The sequence below is a fragment of the Oryctolagus cuniculus genome, chromosome 12 (genome assembly GCF_964237555.1).
Source record: "Oryctolagus cuniculus chromosome 12, mOryCun1.1, whole genome shotgun sequence".
NCBI classification, from domain to species: Eukaryota; Metazoa; Chordata; class Mammalia; order Lagomorpha; family Leporidae; genus Oryctolagus; species Oryctolagus cuniculus.
Window position 1 is genome coordinate 42446867 of NC_091443.1, and position 13382 is coordinate 42460248.

General features: G+C 41.8%; 1 protein-coding gene across 10 annotated transcripts in view; it reads right to left on the reverse strand.

The window, feature by feature from the left end:
* Positions 1–13382, reverse strand: part of NPAS3 (neuronal PAS domain protein 3) — a 927347-nt gene that overhangs the window by 801291 nt on the left and 112674 nt on the right. For 5 of the 10 annotated variants that reach the window (XM_070053760.1, XM_070053762.1, XM_070053759.1 and 2 more), the window contains exon 2: positions 5940–6029. The exons of the other annotated variants lie outside the window; for them this stretch is intronic. In XM_070053760.1, coding sequence (XP_069909861.1) covers positions 5940–6029 — 90 coding nt within the window. The remainder of the gene's footprint in view (positions 1–5939; positions 6030–13382) is intronic. 10 annotated transcript variants of the gene reach the window in all.

Below are 13382 nucleotides of genomic sequence, written 5' to 3' on the forward strand. Positions count from 1 at the left end.
GGATGCCTACAACCCACATGAGACTTCCTGCTATTGAATCCCAGCTCTAGCTCCTGGCTCCAGCTTCCTGCTAATGAACACCCCCGAAGGCAGCACTGATGGCTCAGGTGACTGGGGTCTTTATCGCCTACGTGGGAGACCTGGATTGACTTCCTGGCTGCCACCATTAGCCTGACTCAGCCCAGGCCATTGCAGCCATTTGACGAGTAAACCAGTGGGTGGGAGTGCTCACTCTATCTTTCTAGCTCTCTCTCTCCTTCTATGTCTGTCAGTCTGTGTGTCTATGCCTCCGATTCTGTCTATGCTTCTCAATTTTTTTTCTAATGACCCCTTTTTGATGCTACTTGTCCCTCTCAGGGCACGAGTCATGCAGAATCCTAATTACTGGCTGGTATCTCAGTCTTCAGACCCCTGGGGTGCAGAGTGTTCTTGGACACCTCTGGATAAGTCACTGTGGCACAGTTGGTGTAGAACAGCACCAGGCCTGTGCGTGAGGATTAAAATATATTTGCTAAATGAATAAATTAGTTGATTTTTACACCAGCCTGGAATAAGCCCTTAACAGTGCACTTTCCTATCATCCACATTACCAAGATAGGCCATTGCAAGCCATTTACAGCTGGAATCATCGGCTTGATGCTGAAAGTAACTGGGAGAAACCAATAGGAATCATGCTGTGGTCTGAGAGGCATAATGCAGAAATTAGAATCCATTTGGGTATCAAAAGGCTTGCAGCAGTTCTTGCTACCAAGTGCGATGTCTGTTTAACATGCAGATTCTATTAGGGCCTTTCACGAAATTCATTGGCTATCTCTAACTCTTTTCTCCATTCTTGGTTATTTACTGACCCAAGCACAACGGGCATACGCTATTCTAACGGGGGGGAGGGGTCGTTGCGGAAAGAGGACTGTACCAGCAATCAATCAATCAATCGGGTTACACAACCAGCCAGAGAATTCCCAGCCTTCTGAGCCTCCCTTTGCCTTCAGCACAGGTGATCCTCTACCGCCCAGCGCGTCGCCCGACAAGGCATCTGTCTTGTTCCCCTTAATTAGGATAGCACGGTACATGCCTAGCACGCCGCGTGGCACAGCACAGCTGAGAAAAACCTGCTGAGGCCCCTTCTCCCTCATTCTCTCTCCTCTGCTCATCCCTGGTCCTTGTTAATTCCTTCCCTCCTTGGAGTCTGAATCTCCCCATTACAAAACTCTTGCTTCTGGCCCACGGCCAGCCTTCACCCTGTACCAAGTAGAACCCTCACACCCCATGTTCACTATTTTCAGGCAAAGGAGAAACTTAACTTCCCTCCAGCCCTAAACTAATTTTTCTAAGCCTTGTCTTGGTGTCTGAAATTACCCAAATGCAAAAAAAAGACCCCCCTTTTCCTGCATTGGCTCACATAGAGTTGCTTATGAAAATGCAAATGGTCCTCAGACGAGTAACCTTCTCAGTTCACAAAGGCTGATCTGCTAGGAGGGGTGCAAACAAGAATGCCCCCCCCACCCCTCTGCCAAGGATGCGGCCCAGGGTTGCAACACTAACCAGGGACCTATGTGGAATGAAATTTGCAGAGATGGGACAGGAGCTTGGGATGAGAAGACAGCTCAACAAAGACGTAACTCGCCACTCTGCCAATGCCGCTTCTGCTTTCAGTGACAACTAAATCCATCACGAACACCTTCTCAATCAGGGCTCCTCCATCTTGGCTGTGTGCAGAGTCTAGGAACCCGGGATTCAATCCAGGTACTGCAGGGCTTTGCGAAGGCTCAGTAAATGTTAGTAATTCGAGTTCCTGTGTCCTCAAACACAACCCTTCCTAAATACTGCTGCAATGGGTGCATGGAAACACAGACTGAGGCGACAAAGGCCTGGCTCACTTGACTCCTCCTGCTTATCTTTTTCCACAAATTTTCTTAACCCAGGCTTATTACACAACTCCTTCTTATGTCAATGAATACTTCTTTCCTAGGACTCAGCGCAAGTTTCTTTAAAAATCAAGTTCAAAGGCTTTTCTCCATTTTCAGACTCCGTAATGCTTTTGTATTGGAAAATTCTAGAATTGAGAACTATTTTAGTTGGGAAAGAACTTTGGGCCAGCGCCACGGCTCACTAGGCTAATCCTCCACCTAGCGGTGCCGGCACACCGGGTTCTAGTCCCGGTTGGGGCGCCGGATTCTTGGGTCCTGCACCCCATGGGAGACCAGGAAAAGCACCTGGCTCCTGCCTTCCAATCAGCGCGGTGCGCTGGCAGTGGCGGCCATTGGAGGGTGAACCAACGGCAAAAGGAAGACCTTTCTCTCTGTCTCTCTCACTATCCACTCTGCCTGTCAAAAAAAAGAACGAACTTTGGCATCTCTCAATCAAATTTACTACTTCACAAGTAAGTGAACTTGCTAAGACACAGAGATACTATCATGAACTCCAAAAGACAAGTGCAAAAGGGATGAGGGGTCTGGGAAAAAACTGAAAAAGTTTGAGACCTCAGCAAAATAACTGCTTATCTTAAAACAATGAGATGTGTAAAATATTTCCAGTATGATTAATATTTTAAAAACCCCATTCTTTCTATACTATGCCAAGAAAGTCAATAAATTACAAATTGAAATTTTAAATTGGAAGTACCAAAATCAGCACTAAAAAATTAGAGTAACTGACAATTATTTTGAAATAATAAATTATAGACCTTTTGGAATAATCACAGGTATTATATTCCTGTTGGCTATAAAATTTATTATTGAAACAACTGTCTGATTATTTCTATAATTCCAAAGAAATGTAAATGCAACACATAGCTTTAGATCTGAGATGATTCACACCACAAAACCATAGAGATATAGCTGGAAGAAATATGAGCAATGAGATGCTGGTCAATTTTCAACAGCCAGTTGGGGGTAGGACAGCACCTGAGTTGCATCATTTCCTAATCCCATGGTGCACATACTTGCCCCAACTTCAAGTCCTTAACGTGGGGTCAAGGAAGAAGAGGGGTGCACAACTGGTTCCACATCACTGGATAGGGGTCCCCATGAAGTACGGTCTCCTCATTCCTGACACCTTCCCACAGAACCATTTCTTTATAAGCCAGAGTATCCTGAACGCATAATGACAAAACACTTACATACCCACCTGTTGCATTATGCTTCTGAACTTACCTACTCAACTCTATTACAATGGCATGCATTCTTTTTTGGATGAGAAACACATTAAGAAACATTTTATCTCATGACCCCCCCCCCCACTATACACATGTATATGCACTGGGCTATACTCATACACAACTAGATGACACTAACAGGACTCCTCAAATACAAAACACTAAGTGCAATGCATTACAATTTTTTATTCATTCTAAAAATGTCGACCAAGGTCCACTGATCAGAATTCATTTTCCCCTAGTTGGGTCATAATCCAGACTTTGAAAGACACTGTAAGCCCACTGAAGACACAACTGCACCATTTGACTGTATCTATTCTGATACCTAACTATGAATACCGAGGGCCAAGGAAGTGAGGTAACTTGCCCAAATTTGCCCCTGCGAAGCCTACTAACTGATCACTCCAGGCAAATGAGAATTCAAGGCCTACAATCGGGATATTTATGGCTTGAAATAAAAGCTAAGGAATCTTCCAAGACAGCCACCCCACCACCAAAAGTGAATTTTTTTTTTTTTTCACTGAGCCCATAATTAATCAAAGTTTAGCAGTTCCCCCAGTACAAGCCCGTGACTCTGGGTGTTTGCCTAGGAAGACTGGATCCTGGTCAGCACTATTTCCCTACTGCTGCCAACGCCCACCCTTCAACAGCAGTGAAAATATACCCATTTAAAAAAACAATCTTTAGCCTTCTAGGGAGGAGAACCAAACAGGAGCCAACTAATGTTTGAAATATAACACAGAAAGAGCACATGCTGTATAAAACATACAATAACACCAGCTTTCTAATCATCAGAGGCCAACCACTTAGTTGGAGAAAGTACTCACTCAGGAAAATAAAAACTGAATCCACGGCATCCTCTTTTCAGCATGCCTGTACACCGCATGCTTTTTATAGGTGCTATTAACCGTACTCTATAGTTTCAAGACAATTCAGATAAGCGTCTTCACTAAAATACACAATACCATTAATCATCCCGGTGACAGCGCTGCAATTGAACATCTTGGGGATTTCCTCCCCTTCTTCATCATTTATTTGCCAATATTTCCTTGTTATGAGAATCCCCCTAGTGACTTTCCCTGGCAGTCACCGCTGTGCCGCCTGCTGTGTCTACCTTGACTACAAATAACAGCGATTCGTAAAGATGACGCCTACAGCTAGAAGGGACGCCTCAGGACGGCCGCAAGGCCTTGTGGTCCGGTTCAGGCTCCTCCCTCCGACCACGCTCACAGACGTGAAGCAGGCTTCATCACAATCCAGCAACGGTGGGCTGTGGGGCTCCATTTATTTGCGTGGTCAACAACCAACAGGTGCTTTCATGTGGTCCTTCAGGGACCCCCCTCTATACTCCAAAGCCTTCCTCAAAGTTACCAGAGAGCACAGCTAGGCCACGAAATCACAAATTCCAGAAACCTGGTCACCAGGAGCCACAGCCACTGGCTGGCACATAAAGAATGGCCTTCAAATCATCATCAGAAACAGTCTGGAGTTAATCATCACACCAGTTCTGAAGACGACAATCACACTAGCTAGGCAACAGGGTATCACGAAATGAGACCAAAGATGAATGTGGAGTGAAGACACAGCAATAATGGCTTCCACCGAACCATGCCCGGCAGCAAACAGTCCCGGCTCCATCCGGCATCCACTCAGGGTCCATTTCAGAGAGCAGCCTTCATAGCCACCAAGCCTTCCTGATGATTTTAAAACTGAAAACCATGAAAGGAAAAATGCTCTAAACCAGGCAGAGGAGTAAATAAAAGCAGAACTCACCAGCTTGTACTCAGAAAGGAATTTTAAGGAAAAAAAAGGGGGCACTTTTTGTTTTTTCAACAATATCACTCTACTGCAAAAGAAGAGGAGGAAGACAAAAACACACCAACGTATATTTGCAAAGTACATCCAGAAAGAGCAATGCCTGCGTGGAATTATGTGCATGTGATTTTGCCTTTTTCTATAAAGGAATGTAATTAATTAAAGGTTAATACTGTTTCAACCAGCAGTTTATAACTTTCCTGGAAAGCATACATTTCTATCCCTTTTTAACAGACTCCAGTTGAATTATTGTTTAAATTTTTTTTTAACTTTCCTTTTAGCAAAAGCAATACACGTCAAGTTACGCTATATTAAAATGCCATTTCCTCCCAGTGCAGTGTTTATTTTAGCGATAGTAACAACACCTTGTTACCAAAAGTGCAGATTCTGTTAAGTAATGGACAAAGCAAATGGCAGCAAAGACAGAGGACTCAACTTCAATTTAACTGTCCTGTAAGGTACATAGTAATTAGCTGCAGAGCTCTGAAATCTTAGCTAGCATGTTAAGTCTGCTACATGACAGTATAATTTGACTTCTTAAAGGATTATGCAAATTACAACTCATCATTCCATTACAGGATTGAAAAAAAGTGACAGCTAATTTATACATAACACACCTTTCAAATCCCTAAGATGCGTAGCACCTGTGCAATGTATTTTCCCGAGATTTTCTTGCATATAAGTACTTGTTTATTGCAATAGAAAGAAGCTTACCTAAGAGCTTTAATAGTCATTTAAAAAAAAAAAACTTTTAGTCCACAATTTCCAAAGAATAAACATTTTATTCTGTGTTGATTTCAGAGGTTCAAAAAACTGTTTATGTTGTTTTCATTTGGTTTAGTTTGATTTTATTTTTCCCCACTAAATCAGATAAAGATAAGGTTTCAATGCAAGGATATGTTTGAATAGCTGGCAACCACAAGCACTGAAGCACGAGCCAGAAGGGAGACTCACAAAGATTTCAACATACTTCTGGTAGGTAGATTCACAGTAGATTCCGTCATATCTGTAGATTTTCCTACATTCTGATTGGTTGGGCAGAGGATGCTGGGCAGTTATTCTGTAGAGGCATCAAAAACAGATAGACATGACTAGAGATTCCCTACAGTCAACCGGAATGCAGGATAACAAGTATGTTGGAATTTAATATATTTTGCTTTTTCACGCTTTTGAGCTCTACACACAATGGCAATGTGTACATACATTCTAGAACATACACTTCCACTTTTAGAAAACTGCAGTCAGAGAAAAGCAACTCTTTCAGTCCTTTATCGAAAATTTTTTTTTTTTAATTTCAGAGTCCTAAAAGTGGAAGAAAGACACAGGTCTAACGCCTAAGTCATTCTACAACCCCCATGATTACATTCTATAGGAAATGTTAAAAACAAATGCCATTAGTGCTCACGTTAGCAGACTGTCATTAACTCAATCATGCATCACAATGGTAGGCAACTGTGAAGTAGCTATAAAATCTTAGTCAAGTTAATATATTTTTCAGTTTTATTCAATTCATATAGCGTTTGTATGCTTCTGACTTCTAACGGGATGTGATACAGCTTACAGACCTAAACCCAATTAGGGATGAAACACAACAAGACCGGCGGGAGCATGGGTTAGATGTTAACAGGCACCTGAGATGAGTTGATTACAGTGGCTCCGGGTTTCTTGGCAGTTAAGGCAAAAGGTGGAAAAAGCTTACACAGTTCTCATCTGTGTTACTTAAGCATATAAATTCATTTGAGACTCCCTGCATTCTATAGACATAGAAATGCTGGAAGGTTTTTTCTGATCATTTCCTTCTACTGAAAATCTTGAAAATTTCATTCAGGGAGGAAAAAGCACTTAAGGGTTGTATCATGCTGTATTTTAGAGGAAAGTAGTGTACTTTAATCTGTATACACTATAACTAACTATCTAGTACTACTGCATCAGAAAATGATAACAGAATATCTAGCCTTAACCTACCATATATATTTAAAATCTTAATTATGAAAATGTGAGTCATATTTTGTAAGAACTCAGATGAACCGTTTCTATTGTCTTTGAGGGTGTTTCTAATTTTATGAAGTTGACTTAATATTTATAAAACCCAATGTATCTAGCCACAATACTTTAAAAACTTCAAGCTCTACTTTCAAACTTTATCTAGCTGCATTCTAAAGATTTTATTTAAACCCATTTGCTATGTTATAAAATCCATCTGGTCCCAAATCTTTTATTAAATTTAGTAGCCCAATCATCTTATAGTTACTCATTTGCCCCTCGTTGAAAGTGCTTTTTAAGCCCTCTGTTGATGATTATATTCAACTTCTAACATAAACACACTGAAATTTCAATAGTCTACAGTAATCCACGTGGTATTTCATTGTCAAGCTGAGTTGAGAAAGGAGATACAAAAAGAACCAAAAAAGCCACAGATAAAGAGCAGTTTTAAGATTCAATAATAGCTCCCACCTGACAAACTGTAGCCAATAAGTCTGCTAAAACAAATTCTGAGGTGGTAGTGGTGGTGGTGTTATTTTGAAGCCTGTGATGTCCCTAATGACAGTAGATGATAGAAGTTACAGATTTTCAGAAGCAATCGATTTGGCCAGAGATCACATTGAAATACTCTATATGTCTGGTCTGTGTCATTTTATGCCTTCAAATTGATTTCGTACATTTTCCTCTAAATTAAAATTAAAGTGTTGAGAAGCATTTGAGTATGAAAAATTTGAAGCAAACAACCACCAATTTTACTTGGTTCTCACTGATTTTGAAAACGACTTTAGCAAAGGCTTTGGGGCAGGAGAGAGAGGGAAACCCAAAAGGATTGTCATCTTTTTTGTTTGTTTCGTGACAGCAAAGGTTATGATGAAATTTTCATTTACATCCTGCGTATCATACAGGAAACTGTCAGGTTTTTTTTTTTTTCTTTAAATAACAGCGAAAACATCTACAGGAATCCAACCCCCAAACCATCACTTAACTTAACACTTTGTGTTTGATCTTTCTTGCTCGAGTATGCTATCAACCAAAAGCTACTGAGTTCATTTCCTTCCCCTGATTTTGTTTTTAAAGGTTAAATACTGCCAGTAAAAAGTTCAAATATGCCTTTCAATCGTGAAACTATTATGAACTGCAGTTTCTGCCTATCAAACAATTCACATCCCCTTCCCTCGTGTCACTTCTGTCTGGATGGACTCATCATGCAGCTTGAGGTAGGACTTAAGTGCATTTACATACATGTGAGACGTGTAAGCTATGACTAATTTTAACTCACAGGGCAGAATTTAAATAATTAGTTACAAGAAGTCAAACTAAGGGAAAAAGGAGGAAAGAGATGGTTAGAGGCAGAGTAGTAAATTGTTCCATTTTTGCAGGTAATCTAAATGCAAACTAGAAGCAACTTATCATGAGAATGGATTTTCCACCATCTGGTCAAATAACAGGGGATTTGTCTAGTGGCAAGCAAAGAATGGAATGATGTGAGAAAGATTAGCGGGCAAGTCCTACAGTTGGCTAAAATGTATTTTGTGCAAACAAGAACAGATGACGCCTTAACAATTACACCTGTCAAAAACTCCAGAAAGCAATCCATCTCTGAACAGCCCAGTTGAAAACAGGCTAGTTCATAACAAAATGAATTTTTTTTAAACAATTGCCAGCCATAACAGTTTGATGCATGACAAGCTTAGGAAGTCACATTTCACGTTCAACTGAAACCTTAACTAACTGGACCCTGGTTTTCGATGATAAGTAAGATATTGAGCCCCCTAAAAAAGTGTTCAAGTAACACAAATGGCAGGCTTAAAAATCACAAAAGCAAGGAATTTCAAAGTTACAGACAGTCAGAACTAAGAGACGGCCATGGACTCACCCTTTGGTGCCCAGGAATTGCTACTGTCCTAGCAAAGTGGACAACTTCCTGGAACACATGTGCTCAGGGCTGGCAGTGTCCTTAGCAATAGAGGCAAGGATGAAGGACCTCGTCTCCACTGATGTTCCACCTGGAAGTGAGGGACCAACCCAGCCCATCATCTCTTGCAGCTTTTGTAAAGGACTTCATTTTCTGGTTATCCTGTGTAAGTGCTGACCATTCGCTGGAGTCCACATGTAGTTGGATTTTTTCCTTATTGTTTTAAGAGGATATGAGGAGCATCTCGAATCACTCAGCCTAGCGCTATTTATATTTACCTCTTACCCAGAGATCCGGTGATAATGCACCCGGCTCAGCTCCTCAGGGATCCATGTCGTTTTGGCAGTAATGGTAGTTGTATATTCAACGTGGATCGGGTAACCTCATCTTCCACATATTAATTGACATCCTAAAGACTGGGCTGGGCTGTTTATTAAACCCGTGTTTTGAAATATTGAAAATTGACCGGCCCTATCTTTGAAAGACATATCTGAGGCTAGCAGCGATCCTTAGCCACTCTCTTGGGGACAGTATTTTCTAAGACAGGAATCTGAACCATAGATTTTATGACTACTACATAAGGACTTCATTCAAAACTGCTTATAATATTGAGCTATTTTACTGGATTCTGGATAAACTGTAATTACTTGCTCCCTTAAATTAGTGCTTAAAATAACTATTGTGCCTATCAGTTTTCCTTTTCAACTCTTGAGTTTGAGAACAGAGTATTTCCACTGAGGAATTTGTTCTATTGGATTCCTCCAGGGTCAAGGGAGCCACGAATGACAGTGACCAGTATTTTCCTGTGGCCCATGCTTGGAAGCTGCTTCAATCCTACCACATGGTGTTTTGTTTTTTTGTTTGTTTGTTTTGACAGGCAGAGTGGACAGTGAGAGAGAGACAGACAGAGAGAAAGGTCTTCCTTTGCCGTTGGTTCACCTCTCAATGGCCGCTGTGGCCGGCGTGCTGCGGCCGGCGCACTGCGCTGATCCAATGGCAGGAGCCAGGTGCCTATCCTGGTCTCCCATGGGGTGCAGGGCCCAAGCACTTGGGCCATCCTCCACTGCTCTCCCGGGCCACAGCAGAGAGCTGGCCTGGAAGAGGGGCAACTGGGATAGAATCCGGTGCCCCGACCAGGAGTAGAACTTGGTGTACTGGCGCCACAGGCGGAGGATTAGCCTAGTGAGCCACAGCGCTGGCCTACCACATGTTTTTAATCCATAACGTTCAGACATGGTCATTCATATTTACTACACAATGAAACAGGGGCCATGGAGCTTTTAAAATAGAAACATAGTTTTTTAAAGAGAAGAATAAACAAGTATACTAAGATGCTATACCAGATGGTCTTGCAGTTATGAGTTCAAGCTTGTATTTGAGTCTGGTCGATCCCTAGGTGGTAACTGGGTGAGATTGAAGACAAAAAACATGCATCAGAATGAAACGGACATCCTATGATTTGGTTGTTGTTTTTAGCCCTTGTCTACACTCCTGTGGAGCAGTGGTCTTTCTACTTTTTACATGTTGAACATGATAGTTAATGGTGCATTAAGCCTGAGATTATAAAGTAAATTAAAATTATATTACTGCAAAAATTAAAGGGGAAAAAAAGGAAGGAAGGAGGGGGGATTGAAGGAGATGAGGAAGGGAGGAAGGGCAGAATGCTTTGAGAATTATATGAAACACATGGAATCTGTTCTCTTTATATTAATGAAACTTATCTTTTAAATATAAAAATATTTTAAAAGATGTCTAATCTCTTTTATTCTCAGTTTTCTTGTATGGAAATGGGAATAAAAGCCTCCTTCACAGCATGCTTAGGGAAATTAAAAGAGGGGAAAAAAAAAAGTGGGGAGTGCTTCGCCTGAAAGTTAAGCAGAGAACACAATAAATGTTAGCTTTTAAAAACAGAAATAATCCTCTGAAATGTAGAAGGTAGCAAACCCACTGTAGGGTCAAATATATTTATACACTACTGCCTAAAAATGGGAAAGTGCAAATGTCATGTCAAAAGAGCTTCACTCTGTAATCTTTTGAGACCTGAACTGTGATGCCTGAATTCTGCCATGTTCCTGCTAGACCTGTTTCATGAGCGTTATCATCTCTAACAGTGACTTAGTTAATACAACATTTATCAAAATGGATTTTTGTCATCATCACTAATATGTCAAGTTCTAGTCCCTCCCTTTCAAGAGGTATGTAGACAAGATGGAGCGGAATTAGGGCCAAGGAACATCATAGAGACCAGGAGCCAGGGCAGATGTTGAAGCTTTAAGGAAAAGAAATCCTCAGGAGATAAGACCTAGGGCAGATCACTGGGCTCACTGGGCTTCAGGTATTTCAAACGCTGGCTTGGAGAAGACACCTACTTGTTGTAAGTCCATTGAGAAGAAATGGGTTCAAGACATAAGGAGACAGATTCCAGCTTGAAAAGACCATATATTCCCAAAGGTCAAGTCTAGTCAGGGATGAGATGAGCTATGCTCGGGACTGTGGTTTCTGATCCAGTTTGAACACCCACTTGGCCAGGGCTCACACACACAGAACTGGTGATTTGAAGATCAGAGAGACCATGTTTCCAATTACAGGGCTCCCCCTAGGTTACAACAGACCCAAGGTCTCCCCCAGCACTAAGCCAACTATTCCTGCATTTCCTATTAATCCTGGAAAGCTAACAAGCTTTACATAATAATAAACCTAAAGGTAAAATACACAAACAAAACAACCTAAGAGAGTAACTTGGACAGTATCTGAACGTCTAGGGCAAGCATAACCCAGTGAATCAGACAAAAGGGCAGTAAGCAGATGGGCTCTTCTCCCTGTTTCTCCATCCTCTTACCTCCCTGATGTCTGGGGACCCAGCATCTGACCATTTGCTGAGAGATATGTCTAAGCCCACACTTTGGAACCTACAGACTTCAACGCAAACTTAGGCACTGCCATCTACTAGCTATGTGACACTGAAAAGGAGGCAATCCTTCTCTGAAATGTGATGACAAGGATAAATGTTTACTTCATGTTAGAAATGGCGATGTAAAGTATTTATCACAATATCTATTCCAAAATAAAGCACTGTAATCACTGTAAGCATTAATTTACTCATTCAACAAACATTTACTGAGAGTTGCCTATGTTAGTAGTCATTGTGCAGGTATATCAAGGGGTGCTAAACACTACAGATGTGTAGGCAGGAAACCCACAGACACCACTGCTAACCAGAACCATAAATTGTAACTTCAGTTGATCTGGGGAATTTCAAATCATGGAATGGTGACTTCTAGACTGGCTCCAATCTACATTCCACAGGAGATATAAAAGGAGATCACTGCCTTGAAAGGAGCCAAAATCCCTCCAGCAAAGGCTGCCGTTTCCAGATATGTATACAAATATCACCTTCCTCCAGGCTGGCGCTGGGTGCACTCTTAGCAAATGAGAACAAGGGTGCAGCCTGTACCTGGAGGTGTCACTGAACAAGTATTAGGACAGCAAATTGCAATGTCTCTTCTCATGGAGTGTTCTCAGGCCCCTTCTGACATAGGTGTGCTCAGCAAAATGGGCCATGTGCCACTGTGACCTTTCTTTCTCCATTCATTTTGGGTTATGGGAAAAAGCTCTGAAATAGTTCCAGTGTCATACCTGGAACTAGACAAAGAGCCAAACAGCACTGAAACGAAAACTTGAAGCAAGTGTTTAGCATAGGCCACCTGTGTCCTGTACCCCAGTACATAGGTTCAAGACTCTCTCTGGCCCCTGATTCCACTTACTGCTATTGAAGACCCTGGGAGGGAGTAGTAATGACCCTTAGTAACTGGGTTTCTGCTATCCACATGGGATTGCATTCCAGGCTGCCTTCAGCCTGACTCAAGTCCAACTATTGCAGGCATTTGGAGAATTTTTTCCATAATACGCATTTTTTTCCATGAGACTTTGAAGACCCCTCACAGTAAGAGTTACTGTTAAGAGTTCCAGGACAATATCATTTTGGAGAGGACTCTCTGCCTCTCTTTCTCTCTCTCTCTCTCTCTCTCTCTCCATCTCTCTACATGTCTGTCTCTTTCTGCCTCTCAAACATTTTTCAAAAAATGAAAACCACATGGAAGGCAAATAGGGACTGGTGGGATTCCTCCCAAAACACAAGGCAGCTCAGTAGTTGCTGCACCAACAACCGCAGGAATAACTTTTAGAAAAAAAAATACTTGAAAATATGTCCTGAACTCAAAGATCTGAGGAGAAGGGAAGAGCAAGCTTCAGTGCAGAGAGCCTGCCATGCGTCCTGAAGGGCAGAGCCACAGTGTGTAGTTCCCCACAGTGCTGCTCCCACTGGGAGTCCACTTCCAGGAACCTGACCCCAACACTAAAAGGACTATGTGTGTATCTCATGTTAGGACCATCAGCCTTCCAGGAGCAGGAATGACTGACAGAACACCTGCTAACTTTCAAAATAAGGAAGCTAAGACCTAGAGGGTCTTAGCTCTACCACTCCATGGGTAGAGTCTGGTTCCCAGGTAAGCTCTT